The 27583-nt window shown below is 37.1% G+C and overlaps 1 protein-coding gene across 1 annotated transcript; it reads left to right on the forward strand.

Moving 5' to 3' along the window:
• Nucleotides 1-11347: 11347 nt before the first annotated feature.
• si:dkey-8e10.3 (serine/threonine-protein kinase SBK1) lies at nucleotides 11348-22914 on the forward strand. The gene is made up of 4 exons (XM_067414320.1): nucleotides 11348-11414; nucleotides 12541-12722; nucleotides 16606-16808; nucleotides 21502-22914. Exons 2-4 carry the CDS (start codon nucleotides 12554-12556, stop codon nucleotides 22147-22149), a joined length of 1020 nt encoding a protein of 339 aa, XP_067270421.1. The 5' UTR covers nucleotides 11348-11414; nucleotides 12541-12553; the 3' UTR covers nucleotides 22150-22914.
• The last annotated feature ends 4669 nt before the right edge of the window (nucleotides 22915-27583 follow it).

Raw genomic sequence — 27583 nt, forward strand, 5'->3', positions numbered from 1 at the left:
TTCTTGAACAACAACAAACAAAAAAAGTAGGGTGGGACTTGATTTTTACAATCGGGATTTGATTGGATCGCTCATTACTCCAGAAAACACGTCATCAAAGAGATGCTGCTGGAAGATGTTGGGGAAGTTATTTTTCATTAAAGATTATGAGGGCAAGTGAATAAAAAAAAAAAACCATGTGCGTTTATAATACATAGGCCTGCAATATTCCATAAACATGAATTGGTGATTTGATTTCATGGTGACTATTTGTTAATTATTTTATGTTAAATTACCTATTATTGTTCATTTTCAGTTTTTTTTTTTGCAAACAAATGCAAAGTCTGAACTGTCAAATTCTATTAAACACTCCTCTTACAATCCCTCTCATTGTCAGTGGAAAGGTGTGTGACTATCAGGACATCTTAAAGTCGCCTGAACCATCATGAGCAAATATTTGAGGAAATGTAGGTTTTACTGTCAAGGATACACTGCTCAGTTTAATAATGTGATGTCCTTTCGTACTCCTGCTGTCATCGCACACAGATCTTCACACTTCATTACCCACACTCATAACATTCACAGGCCACTCGCTATAAATATTCAGCGGCGCTGCAGGACTCACTTGTGGATCAAATGACTGTCATCACAGATATCAAGTTCTTACGAATCCTGTACGGATAAATAAATAAAAAAAGATTTCAGTGCAGCTCAAAAACACAATAAAACATCAAATTCAGTCTATAGGACACAAAAATTGATTCCGATTGCAGCGGGGCAAGTAGGACCGGTTACATTTGGTGCCATTGACCCATATGGGAGTGAGGTTTGGGGGGGTGAGTGTAACTGAAATAGGCCACTAAGAGTTGTGCATGTAAAACTCACTCCCCTAATAGCAAGAGGTGCTCTATCGACTGATGCTAGAGAGAACGGTCTTTAGCCTCGTTGTTAGAGAGCTGGCCTCCCACACCAGTGACCCCGGTTCAAACCCCCCTCATAGTGGGTCAAGTACGACCAGTTACACACATAACAACACAGGTGGTAAAATAAAAGACCACAAGATTTATCAAATGTAGCCTTTTTATGTCACCCCAAAACAACATCAACATCACCACAGTTAACCCAGTTAACATTAACTAAACAACATAAAAAACACTAATGTACACAAAAGAGCGCCATTAATTGTTTACAATATTGTGATCTCGATTCAAGCACCCACATGATCTAATTCCTAAATACCAATTATTTGTCACTGTCTATCAAACATGTTGAAGCTTCAAATAAAGATTGCATCAATTATTTTGTTACAGCAGTAGAGTAGAAAGTGACTCTTCATTTTTTCAAATTGAATTATTCATTTAAGAGATCTATTCAAAAACGCTGATTCCTCCTATAATGAAATAAGGCTGTAAACCCTCAATTCCACCTGCTTTACACTCAGTATTGTGGTGCAATGTGGGATAGAATGAGTGCACTCAATAACGTCCACTATGGTTTCGGATATCAAATGGCTGTCCCCTCAAATAATTACCTATTTGAGTATATAGGGGGTGATTTCAGATTCAACCCAAGTTATTGTGAATGAATAACTAAATCATTAAAATCACTCAAATCAAAGTCACTAAAAAAACTTTTTTTTTTTTTAAATGTGATGGCATACTGGGAATTGGCAGCACACTAGAGCAGCGCTCCGGATGCCCACCAATAATTTGTTTATTTTGTATATATTTGCTTCCCAGACAAATCTACTAAAATCAAAACTATATTAATAACTATATATTAATATCTACTAATCAAACTATAACTTACTTTTTACTTAAAGCATATGACCAATTACAAAATGACATCTTCCAAGCAACCAAACAAGCCCAGAAGATAACGATCCCCTGTCACAGAACTTGAAATATCTTTTTGCTTAAATTAGTCAAATGAAGACTCTACTTTTCATGGGGTTGTAAATTATTTGATAACTATTATCTTGAGAACTGCATCGAATCGCCTGACTGGTGACACTGAGAGGATGGCGAAACTTGTGGACGAACTCTGGAATGAAGCAGAGGATTTGGAAAACGCAGCAGATGGAATAACATCAAAATAATCGGCCTTGAAGGGAAAGAAGCAGGCTGTAAAATTAGCAAGAATGTACAAAAGATCCTATCCTTGACCGGACCGGAATTCGAGATTTAGCAGTCATCGGAGCCTAGGTTTAATGATGATCAACGTCCCCATGCCCAAATTTCTGCGTAACACCACAAGGGTGAAAGTCCTCACAGCAGCCAAAAAGAGCGGGGGATTTAAATGAAGAAGATAAAGCCTGGGAAACTGAAGTCTACTTGGAAGGGGAAAAAGCACTGACCACATGGAAGCAGAAAAGATACATAAATGAGCACATCCAACTGCAAGCAGGTGACAAGTAAATCACTGTGACTGGAAATATGCAAGTCGAAGTATTGCATGGCTGGGGGGGGGGGGGGGAGCTCTGGGGTCTGTCTTCATGAGTCTAAAAATGTTAAAGTTAAACTGTTGGTTTTCTATCAGAAATGACTGAGGGTATACTACCAGTTGATATGTTAAAGGTTTTTTTATTCTTTTTTTTGGAACCTAAAGGAAGTATATGTAAGATTGTGGCCAAAACTGGTATTACAATCACTTTAAAAATGACTGTAGAGTGGTGTATCCCCTCTCCCCTTCACCCTCAACTCGAGGTTGCCAGATCAGGATCAGCAGGAACGTTTGTATCTACAGCTGCAGTAACTAGAGCAGAGCTGGCAACCCGGATGCCAAAACACTACTGACTTCGTGATTGGTAGATAGGTGGAGGGCGGAGCATCAGGCTAAAACACAACATGTCAACATCAACATCAGTTGAGGGCTCCAACAACAACTTTTAAATGACAATATCCTGGCCGGACTACTGTTTTCAGTGATATAAGTATTTGAAATTAAAATTATTTCTAAATGTCTAATGACATATCAAGGCCATTTTATGATTCATCAAAATACATTTCTTACATACACTTCCTTTAAGGCAGTTGCCTCGCAGCACAGCAGATACAAAGTGTTACATTTTATTAGTGTCTGATGATAGACAATATGTAAAGCAAGAGGAGTGGAGTAGCTATTCTAGTGAATAAGAAAATACGTTTTTGTATTGATGAATCAACACAGCAAAGCTCAACGATGTTAAAGGAGTGATGTGTAATGTATATGCACCAAATAAGGAGGAACCTTTCATGAGGTAAACAAAATATTAGCCAACCTCAAGGGATATGTTATACTTAGAGGTGACTTTGATCAAATTATGGATGGCATCCTGGACAAAAGTCAAAACAACATCATCTCAAGCCCTCAAATCACACTCTCCAAGATGGCAATGAGTTAACAGATATCTGGAGATTAGATTAAAAACATGAGAGTGAGGAAAACCTGGGAAACTCCTTGCTAGGCAGATAAAGCAACATGATGCATCTCACATTATACCAGCCGTCAAGAATCCATTTGCAGTTCGTTAACATAATTTTTAGCCAATGTTATATTGCACGTCTTTAAACCCTGACGAACGATACTCAATAGATGCACCTATAACATATATAAAATCTGGAAAATCGCCAGGCTCTGATGGATTCCCAGAAGATTATTATAAGAAGTTTGTCGATGAGTTGACCCCAATATTAACTGAGGTATATTTAGAGATACTTGAGGATGGTATGTTTCTTGACAGGTTTAATGAAGCCTTAATATCGCTCATTCCAAAAGCGGAAATAGATACGGTGGATCCTGCTAATTATCGTCCAGTAAGTTTCTTAAAGGAGTCCTGTGATGCCTCTTTTTACAAGATGTAAAATAAGTCTCTGATGTCCCCACAGTGTGTATGTGAAATTTGAGCTCAAAACCCCACAGATAATTTTTAAAGTATGTTAAATTTGTCACTTTTTGAGAGCTGCTGCTCCAGGCCCTTTTTCAAGAAGAGGGCGGAGCTTCAAGAGCTTGAGTTAGTCACTCCGATTACCTCACGCAAACACACACTGAAAAGATCAGAAACTGTTCAGCCTTATATGTTAAAATTACAGACAACGATGGAGACTCAAGAAGTGACAACATGTAGAATGAAATGCCTAGAGAGGCATATGGTGCATGAAGATATCACAGGTATAGTTTAGTTTAATTACGGTTATGTTGTCATCTTGCTTTTATGCTATTGCATTTTGCTACGTACTGTATTGCAATAAATGTGAAAAGACTGTGTATTGCCTACCCTGTTGTGCATTACACTGTTATTTCGATAATTATTTGTATTATTTATATATTTATTATGTTTATTTTGTACATTTGTTTTGTTTACAATGTATTTATTAAGTTATTGTTTGTACTGGTTATGTTATTTACAAGGAAAACCAATAAAAAATACATTGTCAAAACATTTAATCAATATATTTTTTCATATATTAGGGACAGTCGTGGCCTAATGGTTAGAGAGTCGGCCTTGTATGCTGAAGGTTGTGAGTTTGAGTCTCAGGTCTGGCAGGAATTGTCAGTCGGGGAGTGAATAACCAGTGCTCTCTTCCACCATCAATACCACGACTGAGGTGAGACCGCTTAAGCAAGGCACCGAATCACCCTGGGTGGATCCCTGGGTGCTGCATCAATATGGCTGCCCACTGCTCTGAGTGTGTGTGTGTTCACTACTGTGTTAACGTGTTGGATGGGTTAAAGCTGCACTATGTGATTGAGGGTGCCTTTTCAAAACAAAGGCTAAGTTTGACAACGCCAAGTTTGAGCTCAGAATCTTGGGACATGTGGTCTTCACCTCACAGCCAGTCAGAAAGATTCGGGATAGGACTCGGGCAGAAATCATGTTCATGGATGCGATTATTAACATTACTGTAGTATGAAGCAGAGCAGGACAGAGTGTTGTTGAGCTGAGCGAGGCCGCTGGAGCGATTGTTGAGCAACACACTGCTCGCAAGCAGCGGGACTTTTATTATGACGGGACACAGTCGCGGCACAATTTCCGCTTTTCAGGTCATGAGTATGAGGTATGAGGTATGACATTACTCTGTGCGTTCGCTCAGCGGCTGCTGTGACACTTGTTCACACTGCTAAGAGTACAGCGGAAATAAAACCAGAATAAAACCAGAACCCGAGTATAACGCAGATATGACGCAATTGACAGGCGACTCCCTCAGATGTCACGGCTCCTTGGTTAAAATAGCAATTTTCTCACAATTTACAAATAGTTGGAAACATTTGGGATATTGTAAGAACTTAATTGAACAAAATATACAACACTGCCCGTGTTTTTTTGGATATTTTACTGCAAAAATACTACATAGTGCACCTTTAAATGCAGAGCACAAATTTCCAAATATGGGTCAACATGTAATTCTCAATTTATCCTCTACACACAACTGATAACATAAGCAATATAACATGACGAATCATGCGGAGACTTTTACTGTTTTTCTCAATATGTATTTAACAAAAAAACATAAGCACTATAAAAATAAGGTAACTTACAGGTCACAATTAATCGGTTATATTGTAGCATTTTGGCATTCTTTTCCTGTTAAAACTGCACTTCTTTTTTCTGTTTTTTTACAGTGTACTTGTGCTGTATTCTTTATGTAACAGCCATCATGTGAATGCACAGAAGCCAGCAGGAGGAATCATAGGGCACAGAGGGTGAACATTAACAGACATTGTTTGGCTCACATTACTGCCTCTTTGTTTGTTCTGATGACTAGCGGGAGATGGACATTCCCCGACTGTTTTAGAAGTGAGAGCTGCTGTCTGTACTATCACACGATGCCTGGGTTTGATTTAAAGCCCTCTCTCATACTCTCTGGAAGACAAGTCTCTGCTGCCATGCTCTTTGTTGACAAAACATTTTGTATCTTGCCCACCAGACACTAGGCTGGAGGATTTGGTGTCCTTCTGGTTGTAAGTGTGAGGCAGATAGGAAGATATGGGAAGTTTCAAACATTCTTGTCACCTTTATGGCTTTGCGTAATCCGGCTGTTACCCCACTACATCATAGTCAGCGTTCTCCCGCTGGGCTTGGCAGCGGGGGCTCGTGCCTCACAATTTTTCAACACTTAACACTGGAGAGAATCCCTGTGCCCCAGAAGCTACTCATATCGGATTGTGTTGCGTACAGTCTGTGACTGAATGCTGATTTCAGAATTTTACTTGATTTCTGGACACAATTCAGACACTAATCATGATCTTAGATATCAATCTTGTTAATTGTTTACAAATATTCACCAGTTACTATGGTTACACCATTCACTGTATATTAGTGGAAATGTTGAAGTTTTACAGTCTTCTGGGGGAATGACGGCATATTGGTTTTTATTACAATGATTTTGAAATGTCTATAATATTTTTCATTACAAAACAAATACTAGTTAATTTTTTTATAAACCGTGATTTATCTTGGCAATGCGGAGCCATCAATATTTGTATCTGGTTTCTATCACTAAAAATACCAACAAGTATTATTACACATTTAAAATAAATATTTTATATTATTGTCACATGATCCTTCAGAAATCATTCTGATTTGATGCACAAGAAACATTGCTTTATTATTATCAATGTTAAAAACCGTTGTGTTTAATAGCTTTGAGGAAACTGGAATACATGTTTAAGGATGCTTTACTGAATAGAAAGCTCAAAAGGACAGCATTCATTTGAAATAGAAATCTTAATATTATGTTATTATCGTAACTTTTGATCAATTTAAAGTGTCCTTGTGGAACACATAGTTATGTTCACTTAAAACATGACTATGTTTACTTGAATACTCGCCAAGACCGGCATTTTGACATTATTTTGTGTGTATTTGACTGTTTAAGTGCAATAAGCAGCGAAAAAGTACTTCATTTAGTACTAAGAAGCAGCTTTATTTGCACGCACTTTGTGTGTGAGAACAAAATCTGCGTAAATGAGTATAACTATGCACTTAGTTTTAACTTTAGCTGCAAAGTTAAAATCCCAACTTTTAGCAACTCTTAGCCGCAACTTTACACTGAAATTCAAGCCCTGTAACCAATAATATTCATCCGGAACAAATGAGGGAAAGAGGATTCATTTCAACTCGCTGACGGAGAGATGAGACAGCGAGAAACGCATCTGGTGTAGTGTATGTTTTCTGCGTTTCAGACATTTCCATGTCAATTTTATCAAAAAATCTATATTATGATTTGTCTCGCTATCACCGGACCAAGCTCAATTTAAGATTGAACATTGGTCTGGGGAGTCTGCTCTGTATGTTCTACTCCACAAGAGGCGTGATCAACGAGCATAATTCAAATGATTCTGTACACTAGAACATTTGAAAATTGGAGATGCCTGACATTTTTTACAGTGGAGGTTTCCAGACTGAGATGCTGGGCGAAATCAAATCACCAGCAGATCAGGCTGGGTTTATCCAGTCTATATTTTGATAACACTTGATTTATTATTTCAGTAATTTTTTATATATATTTTGTATAAAATTCAACCCGACAAAGTGGGGTAACTGCTTTACACACACCCCTTCTGAAATCCACTTGCTATATACTGTATATATTTCCTTATGTTTTTAGTCTCCGATAAAACATGTAAATGTTCATAAGGTGAAGGCCACTTGCCACATATCTCAACCACAATCGCAGGTGCTGATGGTATTGAAACCACCTCGTTCATTAGCGTCATATTCATCCGTCTTCACCGCGCTCTACAGTCCAACTCAAAATCCAGCCTAAGCTCTGTATCAAAGAATGCTCACCAGGGAGAGTAATTAGCCTGCAAGAATAGCACCTATTGAATCCACCGCTTCTAAAAGTGTGCTCCACAGAGACATCCTGCCCCCTAATTCATCAGAGGAGAGGACAGACGGACAGGCGCTTGCACCCACACTCACACACACACACAGCAGAGTGGTTGGCATGAAGATCTGAAACGATATCTTACGAGGCTGTCTGCACCTTCTACATCGTTTCTGGCTCAAAACACTTCTCCTCTAAAATAAACCCTTTGCTTTTCTTATCCTAACCTACTCAATGCCCTATAAAGACCCCAGGCCGGTCACACACAACCAGTTGCCGAATGAAAATATTTACACTTTTACTGGTTTTAAGATTAAACCAATGCTATCTCACGACCAATTCCTATATATTTTACGAGATGGCTAATTCGTACGAATTTGTACGATCTGACTCGTACGATCTCACTCATACGAATTTGTACATTTTGTCTAAACCCCAGTAATGGGTAGGTTTAGGGGCGGGTCTTTTAGGTAGGTCATTCGCACATATTCTTGCAATTTTGGCAACTCCTCTAATACGTACAATTTAGCAAAAATCGTACAAGTGAAGTCGTACAAATTTATAGGAATTAGGCACCTCGTAAAATATGTACAATATGCCGTGAGATTGCGTTGTGTATGATGTTGTGTACTTTTGTGTTCCTAGTGTTTCAAGAAAAAGAAAAAAAACACTAGTTGGTTTAATGCAATGCCATTTATATATTAGGGTCATTTAAGTGTAACCAGTACAAGTACAAGTTAAGCACAGTCAACGACATTTATAGCATAATGCTGAGTGCTACAATTAATTTCCACATAATTTCCAATGAAATATGACTCACTTATACTAGAAACGAAAGGGGCCATTGTAAACATTAAAATACTAAACAATATATATGTTGTTAACATGATTTTAGTGTGCAAAAAATCCATTAATAATCTTTTTTGTGTAGTTATAGACATTTTTATAGACATATTTTTGCCAGAAGAATTAATGGAAACTTTTATAAAATAATTAAATAATTAATTTAAAAAACTAAAACTAAATATATAATTTAATATATATATAAATTCATTAAAAAGCTTAAGTCCTCTTCTACATCTTTGGAAAACTGGCCTCATTTACTTATATTTATATTTATGAGTGCCTTGGTCTTTTTGTTTTCTTCTTTTTTTTTATGAAAATTTCTGATCCTCAAAACAATTTTTGTGAATTTAGTTTAATCAACATTATGCCACAAATGCTGAAGGATCTTAACTTGTATAAACCCCGGAACCATTCCTTTAAGTGTCCGAATACAACGAAAGCATCTGTGGGTCTTTAAATGAACAGCATTTTGATGATCTTCACAAGCAGAATTCTTTTCTCAACTGTGGCAGTGTAATTTACAATATAAATGAGAGTGCAAATGCCAAATGAGTCACATAAAACACAGTGGCGTACAGTCTAGAACTTGATATGTAATATGATTATAGTGTTCAAGCGAATCTATTCTGTGACAGCAGGTGGTAAGAAACCCATGATCCACTCACGTTATTCACACCGGTGGGAAACAAAATCACTCTAAATCACTCCTACACGCCAGTGAGATCACTTTCAAATCCAGCCAGTGATTTTCACCCCAAATTAGCATTCCTGTCGTGATGAAGTAATTATTATCTCGTGAAACCATTAGTAATTTTGAGCAGTGCTTTTGTTTTCCTTCTTAATTTGCTCAGCACGTTCTAGGTCACTGAAGACGAGTAGCTTGTTGCACGTGATGCATATTTCGGATAATATGAAATATGCAGCAGCAGCAGGGTTTGGCTGACCGTCTGTCCACACTGAACTGTAATTCCATTCCCGATGGCCTCCCAGGAAAAGACACTGGCGCCCTTAACGCTGCCCCAGTAGTATGAGAGATCTCAACCATCATGACATAATTCAGTGTCAGACTGGATGCTAATATGACTGATTAAGTAACTGATGACCTTCCTGCTCATGGTCTTGAATCTACACTCTTAATGGGGCTCTAATCAGATCCCTTGGATTCTTGACTGTTCTTGAATTAAAACACTTTAATTTATGCCAAAAAGGTTATAAGAGGAAATGTTTTAAATGATTGCATTACATACTTTTATGCTTTAAGGGTTGTTGATTTTTCTAATATGCAAAACATGCCATTACCGAAAGCCAGTGATTACATATAAAGTTATAAATATGGATTTTTGTTTTTGTACAAAAACGCATACTTCGCTTCAGAAGGCCTTTTTTGAGGATTACTTTGATGATGGACGTATGCATATTTTTGCTCTTTGAAAAAATTAGACTATTTACTCCTATTATAAAGCTTGGAGGAGCCAGTATATTTTTTAATATAACTCTGATTATGTTTGGCAGAAAGAAGAAAATCATATACACCTAGAATGGCTTGAGGATGAGTGAATTATGGGATAATTGTTATTTTGGGGTGAACTAACCCTTTAAAGGGTTATTTTTCAATTATTTTTTAGTGATGAAGTGTTTACAAGGTGTTTAAAGGGGCTTTATTTAAAAAAATTCATGTATTAATGGATTTAATTGCCAATGTTTTCCCAACTTGTAACGAAACTTCAAAAAAAGTTACACTTTTTATTGTAGTTACATTGTACTTATTATACTCAAATAAGTACTGAGTAATATTAATTAACTTCATGTACTTACTATAGAGTTACAGTTTGGTTTAGAATTAGTTACTTGCATAAGTTATTACTCTAGTTGATTATTACTATACTATAGTACATGTAAAACTATGTTACCATAAAATAAAGTGTTACTGGAAAAAAATATTGACATCTTAAACACCTTGAATATATCGTTTTAAAAAATCCTTACATTTCTTGAGATCAGAAGAATTCTTGAGATAAATCATCTGGGGAAAAAAGAAATTCAATGTATTTAATAAAAGTATAAATGAATAAATATAACTTAAATATACATCCTCCTGTTATGAGGGATTTGATTTAAATCAATGTTGAAAGACATTATAATGAATATTTTTTTGTAAAACAAGCATTTCTGTCTATTGGAACCCATTTACAACCCCTTTTTTGGTTTTGTCATGCTGTTCTTATAAATAACACTGTCTGTTTGATTAAAGCACTGCTGAATGGAGATAAGAATAGAATCTGATGATGCTGTGAGAGTATGCAAAAGACAGTCACCTTCGATTAGACCGATAAACTGTTCTTTAAAAAGATAGACAGACCCACACAGTGCATACGTGCACAAACGCACGATCTTATTCCTAAAACAAAAAGATCTGCTTCAACTGATTATCAATACTCTATACCTTAAAAGTCAGTTCTGAAGTTTAGAACGCACTGTTTTTGTAGAAACTATATAGGCCAACTGAATATGCATGAACCTATCTGGGGATATATGATATGACGCCTCGGCCTTGTGTGTCTGATATATGTCAGTGGACATGTTTACGTGTGCTGCCCGTGCGGGTGGAGTCAGCACCAGAGAAGTGTAACTCTTCCCAGAGTGGGTGCTTCTTCCATATAAAGCGCTGCAGGAGCTCAAAGCCCTTGTTAGAACAGGAATCCTCACTCACTTCGGCTGCAGCGCTGCTGCTATTGCTGCGCGTCTGGCCGCCCTGATCGTTTGCACAGCTCCAGAGAGGTGAGAGATGGGCAGAGAGAGCGAGAGAGAGAGAGAGAGAAAGAGAGAGAGAAAGAGAGAGAGACATTACTACACAGCTAACAATGGCAGATGTGTTGATTAAGTAAAATCATGTGCATTATTGGACATTGTGCTATACTGTGCTAGTCTGAATTTGCTAATTTATACATGCAGTTGTGGGTTTATATGTTTTTCAAATTTGTTAAGACTGCTATATTGATATTATCGGAAAACTATTTATGTTGGACCTAAATACACAGTAAAAAGTGGTAACATGAAATTGCTAGCTTGCTTAAATAACTATTTACTTTATGCATAAAAATGAGTTATTTCTATTTAGGAGGGGTCAGTGATGTTAAATAATATGCTGGACTTCAATAAAACTGGTTGATTTCAATTATAACATTTTGATTTTGAAATGCTGAATTAATTCTTAAAGTTTTTCTGCAAAAAAATGGCTGTATATACACAACATAGTGTGATTTAATTTACATGTACATTAATAAATGTAAAATGAATTACATGCATATTTATAACAAAATATATTTAAATAAGTTTTAATTTAAGTATAAGTAAAGTAGCTCAACAGCATTTTAACAGCATTGAAATAACGTACAGTGTAATTGCAACAACCTGCTTATATTAGAGTGAAAAAGGAAGGAAGAGCTCATAAGTGATAATCGCACATACCACACATAAGCACATAACAATCTGGGGTTTTTTGACGCGGCATGTCTCTCACTCGTGTTTTGTATGCACTCAGAGTATCAGAGTACAGAAAGCACAGGAGCTTCAAAGAACAGGAATGTATGTAGTGAGTTTCCAAACACTGAGGAGGAATGTGTCGATTGTTCAGTGATGAGTGACGAGGACAAACAGACACACTCAGCCATTGCAATGTGAATGTGCAATACAAGAGTTCATGTACAAGTTCAAGTTATTAATAATAAAATGCACTTCATTTTAATCATAAATGCACAGCACAATCATACATCATTTGAATCATACATGCACAAATTTACAGCTGCCACTGTTTCTATTGAAAGGCATTGTGTTGTTAGTGTTTACACACTCTAAAGTGAACACACGTGTGCTGAATATTCTTCGATTTTTTGTTATTTCCCAGGACAGGCGGTGCAATGATTGAACTGGGCTCAGTGGAGGAGGGCAGCAGTCTGATAGACGAGCTGATGGAGTTGACATCTCAGAGTTTATGTCAACTCGAGATTAAAGAACATTTCAACATCATTAAAGAAATTGGCCGTGGCAAGTATGGCCATGTGCTGCTGGTCACCCACCGCTGCAAAGGTACGTCATCCAGATGTTTATTGAGCCTTTATTCTAGTGTCATATTGTTCGTGACGTCGACCGTAGGTTTCAAAAATGCATTTTTGAATCCCAAAAGTGGGTGGAGTCTGTCGCCGCCATCTTGGCAGCAGCTGTTTTTTGCCCAAAAGAAAATGGGCAAGGAGGTGGGACGTGGGTGGACTAAAAGACAGCAGACAAACGGCTAGGCAGCAGCAATCCGCCTGTCACTCAAGTGGCCATGCCCTTAATTATGCAGAACTTTAAGGCTTAATATAATTTAAACGGATGAGTTATAAAAGTAATCACCCCTCACAAATTAGCTATATACCACAAACAATTTTTGTTCCAGGATGTTATATGCTGTAAAGTTGGGCATTTTAACATAGGGGATATATGGAATTGACTCACTTTTGGAGGCTGTCTCTAGTGGCCAGTTGATGAACTGCAAGTCACTTCCATGTTGGATTCAAGAGAGAGATGAATGAAATGAACATTATGAAAATTAGATGTTTATCTGCTTACCCCCAGTGCATCCAACATGTAGGTGTCTTTGTTTCTTCAGTAGAACACAAATGAAGATTTATTCCTTAAACCGTTGCTGTGTGCCAGTAATGGTGTGAATAGGTAACAATTCTATGAGAGCAAAACAAAGAAACAAAAAACATGCTTAGACAACGTGCACAAAAACCCTGCTGCTCTTGACGACACATTGATGTCTTAAGACATGAACCGATTGCTTTCTGTGAGAAACCGAATAGTATTTATATTAATTTTTTACCTCATATACCGACGAGTCTCATCAAGTTTTCCCATCGGCTATTACTTCCGTCTGATTAAGTCAAACTTCAAGATTTGCATGATTATATGACTGGCACACAGCAACGGTTGGAGTTAAAAATCTTCATTTGTGTTCTACTGAAGAAACAGACACACCTACATGTTGGATGCACTGGATGTAAACAGATAAACATCTAATTTTCATTTTTTGGTTGAACTAAACCTTTAAACGTCCCACTTCAGACCTCACTGAGTTCCGGGCAATCAGAGGTCACGATCATGTTGAACACATGATGTGCACCACACAGCAAGAGCATATTGTGTTTTCTGTGTCAACTAAAAAAAGAACAACATAATATCGCTTTGAAAACAGCACACGAAAAACAGAAAAGAACGCATATTACATATGTGGTGAGGTAGACGAGCGAGAGACGTGGGAGAAGCGAGCGAGACCGGGGATGTGATTGCGAAAGAACGTCAGTCACACCAGTCTCGAGTCCTCTCATGAGGGAGCTCGGAGGCATAAGGACGAGCGACACCAGTGAAGGACGAGAGAGGACCAGGCCTGGAATTTATGTTGAGTTTTGTTTATGTTTTATTATGTCTGTGAGGGGCTGCCCGCGTTACTTTCAGTTTGTTTTATTTTGTTTGATTAAAGTCTTTTAAATGTTTGCCGGTTCCCGCCTCCTTCCTTCCCATATTTATGAACTTTATTACAACATAATCTTAATGTCTAATGTTAAAGTTTATTTTACGTTTAAATGCTCATTGGAACCAGGACCTTGTCAACAGCTTAAAGTGATGTCAAATGACTGCTGAGGTTGAGGTTAATCGAGGTACACCGAGTTCACATGCCGAATGTGACGTTCTAGATGTTATTTCCTAGAAGGTGCTGTGAAAATCCAAATTCCGATCTGTCTGGAACGCAGCATAAGTTTTCCTAAATAGTAGGGCTGAGTATTGACACAAATTCCATAATTCGATTCGATTTTGATTCATGCGTTATTGGTTATTTTGGATATAAATCAGTTACAGTAGCATACATGACAAATTTTCTCAAGGAAAGATGAAATCTCAACTAAAACTGTAATATGGGAGTGCTACATTACTGTATTGAAGGTTAAAATTAACTGATTTGTATACAAATAAAAATTACACAATACAGTTATAATGCTAAATATACAAATAGGCTAGCCTAAATAATATTTATACTACAATTTGTTTTTTGAAATATAAAGATTTAAATGGTGGCTTGACGGATTTAAGTTAAACATGCATTATGCCTACTGAAGGACATTAAAACATATAGGGTGTTTTATTATATTAATTATAGGGTAATAGGGTGCATATTTGCTACCCTTTAGTTGTTTTTCTAGCTGACTTACTCGTTTTTTGTTTGCTTTTTTACGGTTTATGGTCACTGAACACGTTTTTTTCTGAGATAATAAATTTGACGATATAGGCTACTTGACATTGTTTACAAGCTGTTTTGTTGATTTGTTTGAAACACTGAGTGAGCGATTAGATGAGACATTCTACGGATTTCGGGAGGATGTACTGTATCTTTTAACATACCTTCAGATTTATGTTTATTTCGCGTTGTAACTGGTAGCAAAGCAGAGATGATGATGATGATGATCAGTGCACGTGAGCTCGCGCTGCCGAGATTTTTTGATGAGGCAGCATAGGGATCTGTCACGCCACATTAAACAACGCCAAAACGGCGTTTATTTATTTTTAATTTCGTAGTAAAATGGACAGAATTTAAAATATGAGACTTTATTTCAAATAAAAAGTAACAAGCACAAAGCTTATTAGAATTTATTGGATGGGTGGCGCAATGTGAAACCTGAAAACAGGATAGACTAATCGATTCTTGGGATTTAAGAATAGATCGATTGGTAAAATAGAGAAATGTTAAAAATTTTAGAAAAAATCAATTTTTACATTCATCTTTGTACAGATTAAATATCTTCTGTTTATACTTATATTTAAATTGAAGAATATTTGAACAACATTTTAATTCATTTTCTAGATAGTTCCATCTTTTTACACCAGAAACTGAAACACACATTTGTTTGAGGGTATTTCCAGAAAAAAAAAAAAAAAAAATTGGTAAGAGTTTCCTCTTTAAACCTTTTCACAAAACTATACTGAGACGAACTTTTAGTATAGAGAGAAATACAAAGCTAAGAGAAAGGGTGGGGTTGTTGTTGGTGTTAGCAAATAATTTTGGAGTCCTAAGATTTGGACAAACATGGCTATTATTTTTTAAGAGTTTCCCCTAAATCAGCTAGTTAGGAACTATACTGCCTTAAATGGATAGTGAACCAAAATGTAAATTCTGTCATCATTTAGCCTAATGATACTCTCTTGTTCCAAACCTAAACATCTCTGTTCTGCTGAACACAAAGAAAGATATTTGGAAGAATGTTTGTCTACACAGACGTTAAACGTCGAGAAGTGGGACAACCACTGAGAAACGCAGTATAAATACTAAAATAAATGAGGGAAACACGTTAAACTGGGTCAAACTGGCAGACAATTTAGACAGAACCAGAACACAAAGAAACATGTCCAAAATATTCTACTTTTGGTTATTTTTATCAGTTATGTTCTAACTGATAAAAATAACCAAAAGTAGAATATTTTGGACTTTCATAAAATCAGTTTAGATTCAATTAGCCTACCACTTGAATCACATTTTAGCTCATCTGACAAAACCTTATAACAGTTTAATTTGTGTAGGCCTATACCGAAAACGTCATAAATTTCAATATTTTACTAATTAAAACAATGAAACGTTTAGGGGCTTTTTTAAACCCAGAGTGTATGAACATTGGAATCATTCAGTACCGAGTTACTGCATGCACACTTTTGTTATAGGAACGCTTTGAGCAGTGCAGAAATGAGTTGCTATTTAAATGAAACACTATATCCTCTTTAACACTCCCACAGATCTTAATGCCAATCCAAACAGCTGTGTAAATACTTTCCACTACAAACTTAAGACTATACGTCATTTTATTTCTCTAGACTAGAGCACCTTCTACAAAGGACAAAAATCATCTGATCTTGTCTATTTTCACTGCTGATTGCATCACAGGGACTCCAATGGCTCTCAAAGTGTTGCCCAAAGCCTCTACCAAACTGCAGGGCTTCCTGAGAGAATACTGCATCTCCTTGCATCTGTCTTGCCACCCCTGCATCGTGGGCTTGTTTGGAATCGCCTTCCAGTCCAACGAGCACTACGGATTTGCCCAGGAGCTCGTCACAGGACGGGACCTGTTCGCCATCATCCAGCCACGGGTGGGTGCTCAAAAACACAATCTATTTCCCTTCATTCATATTCGCACAAATGCACTGGTAATTCTAGTATTGCAAATTCCCAGATGCATGGGTCATTCTTCAACTACTAATAAAATAAAGTTACAAGCAAAACCAGCAGTATAAGAATTTCGGGGTTTTTTCAATTCACAATTATATACATTTATGGATTGTGACAGAAAACTGCAGGATATTTTGTGGAGAACTTTTAACATAAAGTCTAAAAGGGTGTTGTCTATGCAAAAATGCATTTAAAAAGTAGTGCCCAGGTGTGGGAACAAAAATCACCTTTTAGAGACTTTTTCCTAGTTCACCTTATGGCCTATACGGGCACTTTAATGTTAAAAATACTGGAAATCTTTTAACCATCCCTTTATCATTTTTGCTTCTTTTCAAAATCAAGTCCTTTGATTAAAAACAAAATCATTAAAAAAATATATGATTAAATGTTTCAAATTTTTTTTTTACACAAATTACAAGGTTTTTATCATGGTGGTAATGATGTGGTAATCATTACCAGTGGTAATTTCAATGTTAAATAGTCCGTCTTTTTTATTAAAACTGTATGTTTAATACTGAATCCCAAAGAAGTTAAGATTTTTTTTCTGTCTTGTTCTAGCCAGACAAAGCCTACTAATATACTCAATTTCTGTCATTGCCAGATAACTTTCAAATCAGTGTCCGACACACTTTAGAAAGTTACTTTTTTTTTTTTGTCACAGACATGTCTCTAGATGTGGTATATTTTCCTGCATCATGCTTATAGAATGATGTTTAACAGATGCCGAGCAAAAGCATTGCAGACTAGCGATATACGTGATGTACAGTCTCAGGATAACAAGTAAATACTATCCACAGCCTCTGAGGGCTTTTGTAACTTCCAGATCCTTTAAGAAAACGAAAATGCAATTAAAAGAGCGTTTAAAAATGTAATTGTCACTACTGTAACATCCAACACTTGTGATTCCATATTTTGAGAGGTGGAATTTTGAAAATTACATCGGTTGGATCAGATACTATATATCTACTGTTAGGCATTTTCAGTAATGAAAGTTACTAGTGAGAATTAAAAATATATTTTAGGTTTATTTTATCATGTCCAAAGTGCCAAAAGTGCCCATAGCTGAAGTAAACACGTGCACAGTATGTGACTAATAAAGTCACTCCGTGCCTGTGGTACACACTGTAAAAAGTAATAAGTTGACTTTACTTGGAAAAGCTGTGGAAACTGATTGCCTCAAAATTTTCAAGCAAATTAGGTCATCATTTTTGACTTGATAATACTTACTACTACTTTGTAGAGTTATCTTGTGTATTTGTAGAGGTTACCATAAAACCTGAGTACAAGTAACTCAATTTCAAAAGTTCAGCCAACTTACATATATAAGTTGGGGTTTGTAAGCAGAACTCAAACAAAATAGTTCTTTTAACTAGTTCTTTTAATGTCTGCTTGTTCATTTTACTAGAAGGATGTGTGGAAACTGATTGCCTTAAAATTCTCAAGTAAGCTGAACTTAACACTCAGTTAAGTAAGCTTAATTGCATCAAGTTGATCTTACTTAAACCATTCAAGTCAACATAATTATATCTGTGAGCTGAGGAAGTGTACTCCCAGAATGCATTGCAGCATGAATAAATTAATCACAGGGCAATCGTAACTCCGTTTTGTCATTTTTGGCTTTATTTTACCATTTTATTTGCTTTCTTTTTTCAGTATAACCCCAATAATGACAGCAAATTAACTTGTACTGGTCTTATTAAGTGTAAAAAAAAAAAAATGTTACCATTGTTGTGTTTTGCACGCTGAATGTTGAAGTCTGTGTGTGACACAAGCATGGTCAATTGTTGGATATTGTCACAAATATAGAGGCATTATATCAACACAATTAAATTTTAAAAAAAAATTTTTTTAAACAGAAGTGTTAGCAATAAAATGTTAAAATATCATTAATTGGTATTACATTCATATATATGTGTAGATGTGTGTGTATATATATATATATATATATATATATATATATATATATATATACATACATACATACATACATACATACTTATTACTTCCCTTCCTTTGAAATCTGTGATTTCGTGTTGCATTGCTGCATCAATAGGAAGAGATTTATAGTAATATAAATTAAGTTCCAAGTGCCCAACCAAAGGGAACACTGATCACCGTAATGGTGAGAAATTTTAGGAAATCAATATAAATTTATGAAGTCAGCTTATGTGTTGCTTTCCCAAAGTATTTAGTTGTATTTTCAATAACATTCAAGATGACTGTAAAATGAGTGAATGCAACTAAGAAGAACGATGACTGGCGAAGTGGAGGAAATGAGGGAACAGTCTATTTAGAATTGCCCCGCCTCAACCTTTTGCCCGCCCACCTGTTTTTTGTGTGTGTTTTTTTTCCTTTGGCAAAATGGTACTCAAACCAGTCAAGTAATGTTTACCTGGGTTTTCTAAGTAACAAAGGCATAGCATGCAAACAGTTCAGATTACTAAATTGTTTTAAGTAAATTCTAATTATTGGACATTAAGAAAGTTTACTAAAAAGTCTTAGTAAGAACAGCTGTTGGATTTAACAGTGTCAACATGCATTTAGTACAACACACTCAACATTCTTAAGTACAATGTACTAAACTTGCATAGTTTAGCTATTGCATCCGCCTAAAAGTTCACAATACTCAGTATATTCAAGTTAAATCAACAAATGTTCCAAAATCAGTTAATTTTACACGTTTTTCTTTAGTAGATTCAACAATTACTTTTTACAGTGCACGTCAGTGAGTGCAGGCCTGGAGGGACTTTAAGGATCTGGAATCCAGACCACACGCTAAACATGTTCACATGCTTTTCGTACTGAATAAGGAGCAGGAGGTACGCTTGACATATTTCGGTAATGTTCACATGTCTTCTTAGGAAATCTTGGAGGGTGTAATGTGTGAGTAAAAGAGCAGAGCAGCTGTTTTTCTCTGTCACAACATGAGTCTCTGTTACTTCAGCATATCCAGTGAAACCTTAAGCCAGACGTACTGAAGACTGGAAACATTTAAAATGGCAATAACACAGCAGGGGCTCATAAACTCATGCAACCTAATATTAATTTATAATGCAATGATGTTGTCTTGGCAGGATTTTGTGCCTGCATATAAGCGGAGTAGGCAAAATGTTGGGTGTTTTTTTTAGACTATTATTCATATACACAGGGCTTGACATTAAAAAGCAAGATGTAACTCCTACTGGCAACCTTAGTGTGTTGAATTTTATATACAATATATTTTTTTGTTAATTGTAGCCTTTTTCGATACTGAAATATCTGAATCGCTTCCAATACTCATTTTCTGCCGAATAGATACACGATACAAACTGCACTCTCACTTTCTCATCACTCCAACAGCGAGCTGACACACAAACCCGCCTCCCCTCACTCACTCATTTCATTTGCTCCGGATGAATATTGTTGGTGTTACAGGGCTTGAATTTTGGTGTGTGGTTGCACGTTATTGTGCATAATTTTGTGCTCACACCCAAAGTACGAGCACATAAAGCCACCTCTCAGTACTAAATTGAGTTATTTTTTTCACTGCTTATTGCACTTCAACGGTAGCCTGACGTGCTCAAACTCAATTCTAGTCAGAATATGAGTCTGAAACTGCTCCATTGGGCTGTAATTATGGGGTATGTTTCAACTGAACCAGGAAAGACATCAATTGGATAGACCTACAACCAATCAGAGCAACGGAGCGATGCGTAACGTTAGTTGTCAAATGTCAACAGAACTTAACTGCACCATGTTGCCAAGTCTGCCAAGTCCCGCGGGTTGTTTTACATGTCCGCAGGTTGAAGCCTCAATTATGTGATATATAGACCTAGGAATGCGAATTTTAGCAGGCAAACTTGCCAAAACCTTGCCCCCAAACACCATTTCTTTTTTTCAGAGAACCCAAGTGCATTTGATGACATGGATGATTACGTTACTGTTTATTATCTGTCCGTGATCGACTAAAGCCCGCCCTGACAATTTTATTGGTCCGAACAGTTTCTGTTTGGGCATAATTACTCCTCTATGGATCAAGTCCCGAACTGCCCGAGCTCAAATGTTGTGGGCGGGGCTGAGCTCAGCTGGCATCCAGGCTACTTAAACAGTCAAATACACACAAAATAATGACAAAATACTGGTCTTTGCGAGTATTCACGTAAACACAGTCAGTTATGTTTTAGTGAACATAAACAGCTGAGAATGCAAGCGCATGTGCGTCAGGTTTTAAAGTGACAGCAGCCTTATATACCTGATACTAAATAATGAGATTATATAAAAAAAAATTTCTATATGGCAGTTTTTCCACATGGTATGGATGTCAAAATTTTTGCCATAGAAGAGTGGCTAGTAACTTTGGGAAACCATTAGCCACAGTGGCTGGTGAGCTAAAAAGTGAATGTCAAGCCCTGCATTTACATATTACCTTTTAAAAATTACTAAGCAAACGGACCCATTTCAGTTAATGTTTTATTTATTTAAAATATGTAATTATACGTTTTTGTCATGTATACATGTCATTTATATTTAATTTATTGCCAAACATCATAGTGTTTTATTTTTTTGTACAATATTAATAACCTACTTTCAAAAATGTTTATTGATAAGCTGTACAGTATTTCTATTTTTCTCTAGGTGGGAATCCCTGAATGCGCAGTGAAGCGCTGTGCTGTTCAGATCTCTTGTGCTCTAGAGTTCATCCACCAGCGTGGCCTGGTCCACCGTGACATCAAGCCTGAGAACATACTGCTGCTGGACACCCACTGCCGGCGGGTCAAACTGGCCGACTTCGGCCTCACCCAGAGACAAGGGACCTTCATCCGCTTCATATCAGGCACGCTGCCGTATATGGCTCCAGAGCTGTGCGCCATGGTCTTGGAGGAAGGACAGAAGGAGGTGAAAGTCCCTCCGCTTAAAGTGGAGCCTACTTTAGACACCTGGGCCTTTGCTGTTCTTCTTTTCTGTATCCTCACGGGTTTCTTCCCTTGGGAATGCTGCAACGACAGCGATGACTTCTACGAGGAGTTTGCAGACTGGCGCAGGGCGCCGGCGAAGGCCCCAGTGCCATCTCAATGGAAAAGGTTCACACCCGTGTGTATGGAGATGTTCAGGAGGATGTTAGCGCTGGATGCCAGTGAGAGGTGCTCGATAGGGGAGGTCAAAGGTTATGTGGGCAAAGACTGGGTACGAGCAAAGGATGCCAACGGATGGGTGGGAGAAAATGGGAAGGTCAGCATGTCGACACCGAGCCCCTGCAGAAGCAGCCACAGTGATGAACAGTGATGGTGTTATATGACAAATTAGTAATCATAATGTGGTGCTAACTGCAATGCAGACAGATGATTGGTGGGCTAATTTGACATCATTAGATGGTGTTGATATAGATATTGCTTCTCTGAAGTAACATATTTTAAATAGTAAAGAGGAAGACACTCATTTGCCACAGAGTTATTGCAGGTTAAATACAGTCCTATATATAAAACAGATCGTTCTTGTTCTCGGATCCAAGACAGCAACATAGTGCCTGCCCAGATCTGGCCTATGTCTAGTACGCATTGAATCCACCATATGTAGCCAAGATCTGGGCTGACACTATGTTGCTGTCTGAGATCTGACTGGCCAAGAGCCTTTTTCAGCCATGCGATATTTCCCCAGTATCAGCACTGGAACCGCTTCACCGTTTATATCTCTCCGCTTGTAAACATTTCTCACAAAGAGTGGAAAGGCGGACGAACAAACAACCAACCATAATTTTACAAATTCTACTGTTGTTATAAATATAGTTTTAAGAGTTTTTTTAGTCGCGAATGTAGTTATTTAGACCTCAAATATGTGATATATAAGCATAGGGCATATTTGTTTATATGTTTCTGAAGACCGTCAGCAGTCGGCTCATGTATATAGGCTACCCGCCGAGAACAGCTTTATTGCGGCCAGTCCTTTGGGAATTTGCCGCTGGCTCTTATGCGGTGGTTCTTTACCTCCCATGCATTAAAGGTCCCATGGCATGGATTTTTATTTTTTATTTTATAATGTTTCCTGAGGTGTACTTATATTGTTAGTATGGTTTTTACATCAAAAAATGTCATCTTTTAGAAATAAAAGGCTTTTTTTCTATACAGATATTAGCCCTCTGGCTTGAATGCTCTGTTCGAAGGGGCGTGTCTGCTGTAAGACTTCAGTGAAAACACCCACTGCTGTGATTGGCTGACATCTTTGCATTTGAAATGAGATTGTGATGGAGGGGGCGTGGTTTTGTCAGGCAAGCAGCACTGCCAGTCCAGAGAGCGAGTCAGAGATGGAGACCTGAGGAAAGATTGCTGAGAAAGTGTTATTGTACCGAGTTTTTTAGACCGCGAGTTTATTTTGTTTGTTTCTGAGAGCTCTGAATAAACACGAGTGAACTTTGCAACGTTATTTCTCTCACAAAATGCTTTCACCAACAAAAAACACGACATCGACATAAATACAGTAAGAGCTTCTGTTTTAACGGCAGTTTGGACAAGTGAGAAAAAAAATCTGTGTGAACTTGAATGATTAGCTACACATCAGAACTCACTGATCCCAGATCAGATATTAATGAACACTGTTACTCGCTGTTTGTGGCAGTGCTGTCAAATCCATATGATAAAGCCAGTGCAGTGCTGACATAGAGACTGATAAACTGACTCCATTCTCTACTAATTCTCTGGGCGGGTAAAGCAGAGGAAGGGGAGGAAACCTTTCCTGGTATGACGTCATAACAGGAGAATTCAAGATCAGCTCGTCTGGGCTCTCATTTTCTCAAAGGCAGAGAAAGACAGCCAGAACTCGGTTTACACTGATCAAAATTTCTAGCCACTTGGGGACAATATTCAGGCTAGGGAAACTCATATTAATGTTGAAAAACCTCATAAAATGAAAATTTCATGTCATGGGCCGTGGATTATCCCTTACATATCGCATAGTCTTGTGATATTGCTCATATGTCATGACGATTCAAGCTATAACATAATACATGTAGCCTAGCTAATATACTCTATGTTTATTTGACCTCAGAAGGCTTTTGTTGACAAAACACTTTTCTATCTGATGCACACTTGGTTAGATGTGATTAATGTCAAATTGTAGTATGTTCTTGAAATCTGTTATTGGTAATAAAAAAAAATTATACCAAGAGTAAGGGCAAAGGAAACGGGGATGATTGTAACGCTCAATAAATGTGACACTGGCACATCTTGTTTAACATTTCCAAAACATTTTTTCAATGTTATTTAAATAATATGTCATTTTCAGGGACAAAATCTGACAAAAATGGCACCATAAATCATTCTTTAAAACAGCTCGAATTGCACATGATTTATTTTCAGGCTGTTCCATACACACTGAGTGCTGCCTCTTTCAAAAAGGGCTGTCATATTGAGCTTTACAAATGTTCCCATTTATAATGAGTGGACCGTCTCCTTCCCTTTTATCTCTGATGCAGGTATGTACACGCATATTTCAAACCTCTACCTCCACCCAAAAGTACAGACTCTTTTAGTAATGGTCAATTTTATATTGTATTATTTTATGATTTGCCAATCAGTTCTGTTTCTATAGCACAAATGAGGGTCCAGTAAATGAAGAATACATCACAGGTAGTGTAGATGAGGGATAGATTTTAAACAACTGTTGTATTTTACTCATGTTTCTATCCAAGTTTGTTGAAATATCTATTATATATTGTATAAAAAATGTGTATAGATTTCATATCAGCTTATTTTTGTTTTGTTTGCCGTGTGCTTGAAACCATGTCATTTTTAAAGCCAGTCCTAATCTTATACTTATCAAAGTATAAATCTATTACAGTGGTCTACTGTAAATACAAAATTGGTGTCATTTTACAGGAATTTTACAGAATTGACATAAAACGCTGCTAAAAGTGATAAACATATAAGTATATGTTGTCTGAGCTGTAATAAGCAACTCAGTTTAAAAATAAAGGTGTAATTCCCAGAGTGAGGCAAGTTATTTATCCTTGCAATATGATTGACAGGATTAAACAAACAAGCTCCTCCCCAACCTTCCTTTAGAATTTAAAAAAAATGTGATCTGAAACCCCTTCCAAGTCACCGATGGCCTTTGCTTGTAACCCCAGTAATTTATTACAGCACAAACACAGAGAGCACTACAACCTTCTCTTGTTTAACATTCGGAGATCTCCTGGCATCTGCTGCAGCTGGTGTGGTATTGATGGATTCTGGGCTGGTGTTTGTTTAGGACCGGCTCTACAGAAACTGTCCCGGTGGGGCGTCGTCACGCTGGTGATTTGACAGCACTTCTGAACCCAGCAGCAGTCTTTGCTTTGCAGCATATTTAGAGCGTTACACTAACCGGGATAATGTTACCGCAGTCCCTATGAGCTGGTCCAATCAAAGGCCTTCATTAAACACTCTAATGCAGCTAAAAGCCCATCATGGGGTAAAGGGTTTAACAGCTTTCACTGAAGCTTGACCACTCAGCAATGACTCATAATCTGTTTTGGTTGTTACTTTAAGCCAGATTCTTCTTACAAAGTGTCTCTGACGATAACAGCCGTTTGCTGGTCACTTTGTGGAAATGTTCACTTTATGGTTGTCATTTAATGCAATGAACTACACCTGTGGTTGCTCTGCTCGGATTGCAGGCTTGTTTTAATGAACTAAAAGTATGAAAACATTTCTGTTAGTTGAAATAAAGATTAAAGCTACAGTCTACTTTTTTCTCTTTGTCGCCATCTCAGTTTGAAACCTGCAATTGCAGTTGTTTGCGGAATTATCATCTTTACGTGGGTTGTGCCTCGACACAGCTCCTCAGAGCGGATGAATCTAATGTTTTGAGGAGTGTGTGTGGCTGTCATTCATTTACCACACCGCTGTGGAAACTGTACTTCAGAATCACAGATTCTACATGTTGGAAGTCGAAATAAAACAAAATAAAAACAATTCACCTGAAAAATGTAATCTGAACAATTAACATGTCTGCTGCTTTTGTTCTGACCAACTATAGAGAAACAAGGCATTACAAAAAAAATCGATGATCTGCCACCTGCAGCATCCTCACATGCGACACTACTACTTCTAGTTTTACTGTTTTGAATCAGGCTAAGGTAAGGAGATACAATTGATTGAACAAACTCAAAGCTCAAAAATGGATCTTGAATATTTTTTAACTAAAGGTCTGGACTGCAGCTTTAAAAAATAATAAGATATAAATATTAGTTGAAAAACATAATAAAATTAAAATGAGCTCTTATATGCATACCTCAGGTCTTTAGTGACCCAGGATGTCATTCACTTTTTCTTTTTTTTTGAAACCCCCATCATTCTTTTTTTTTTTTTTTTTTTACAAATTAGACATTAACCTTCTTAGTTTTGTTTTATTCCTCATAAACAATGTTACAAAAATAATGTTTTTTTATGCTTTTTGTGTAAAAAGTGTATAGGGTCGCTAGCGACCCGACATATCTAACAATGCAAGTATGTTTTTTCTGTGCAACAATAATTGAATTTCTGATAAGTGCAATTCAAGTTTTTTCCTCAAGGTGACCATGTCTGCTACACAATAACAATAGTTTTGAGAATATGGTTGCATTGCAAATATGAGTCAGATGCTGAATGTACTAGGGAAAGGAGTTTTGACAATGATATCATCTGTGTTTCCATCCAAAATTAAGCAAATGTATGCGTACATCAAATAGAACATTTGTGAATAAAGGAGCGTTTCCATTCCATGTGTTTGTGGTGAGGTGAACGAGCGAGAGACATGGGAGGAGCGAGAGAGACCGGGGACGTGATTGCGAAAGAGCGTCACCAGTCTCACTCGTTCCTCCCTCTCGCTCGTTCACCTCGCCACAGTGTTCAAGAGAACAAAATCGTCCCTTACTGGGAAAATTGCGCAACATATCAGTAATAAAAATGGAAGGTGCTGCAGTTAGGAGGCAACTGCGGCTCTTTTTTTTACTACATAAACGACACAGATGAAATGCAATAAACGCTGTAAGGTTATCTTGCGTTCAGTGTTTGGAAACACAATCATGCGATATGCTTCTGGGGTTGTGAGATAGCGTTGAACACTCACTAAAAATCACCAAAACACAAATTGAAGAATAAAAATAATAAAGAAAAGAAAAGTATAAGTGAAGAACCTGCAGCACTCAGTTTCATGTTCTCTTTAGTCAAGCAATCAGGTTCAGACATTTTAAGTGTCTGCATACTTTTTTGGAGGTCACTGGAGCAATAACACTAGTATAAACATGTCGATACGGTGTCAGTTCCTGGAACTGTTGAAATAAAGTCATCACACTGCACTGCACCAATATGAGGCTCTAATTGCCTGATCTATCTAATAAATGCCACTCGGATCATTTCTCCTCATAGCACAGCAAACCGTCATGCAGCGAATGTTAAAAATGCTCTTTGAGCTTCTGTACTTTGTTGACAGACTTGACAACTTGACTTTTATGTGTTTTACGATGACACTGAAATTTCATCCACTATAGTGGCTGCAGTTAAACTAGTCACAACTATATTTTACAACTATAAATTTCCCATAAATGCAACAGAAAGTATATGATATATTCACTAATAATGGGCAAATGGTTTGAATACCTGCAGTTCTGGATTATGCAGTGCAGTTGAAAGACTTGTTGTAAAGGTGAATTGTAATAAATCTAATATTCTGATTTGCTGCATAATTTTTAACAAATATTATTGAT

Source organism: Pseudorasbora parva, chromosome 13 (genome assembly GCF_024679245.1).
Source record: "Pseudorasbora parva isolate DD20220531a chromosome 13, ASM2467924v1, whole genome shotgun sequence".
Taxonomy (NCBI): Eukaryota; Metazoa; Chordata; class Actinopteri; order Cypriniformes; family Gobionidae; genus Pseudorasbora; species Pseudorasbora parva.

Excerpts from the sequence above, each read along its gene's own strand:
- si:dkey-8e10.3 (XM_067414320.1), top strand. The coding sequence starts at position 12,554 with ATGATTGAACTGGGCTCAGTGGAGGAGGGCAGCAGTCTGATAGACGAG. Across the intron at positions 12,723-16,605 it reads GGTCACCCACCGCTGCAAAG|GGACTCCAATGGCTCTCAAA; the intron begins GTACGTCATCCA and ends ATTGCATCACAG. Across the intron at positions 16,809-21,501 it reads TCGCCATCATCCAGCCACGG|GTGGGAATCCCTGAATGCGC; the intron begins GTGGGTGCTCAA and ends ATTTTTCTCTAG.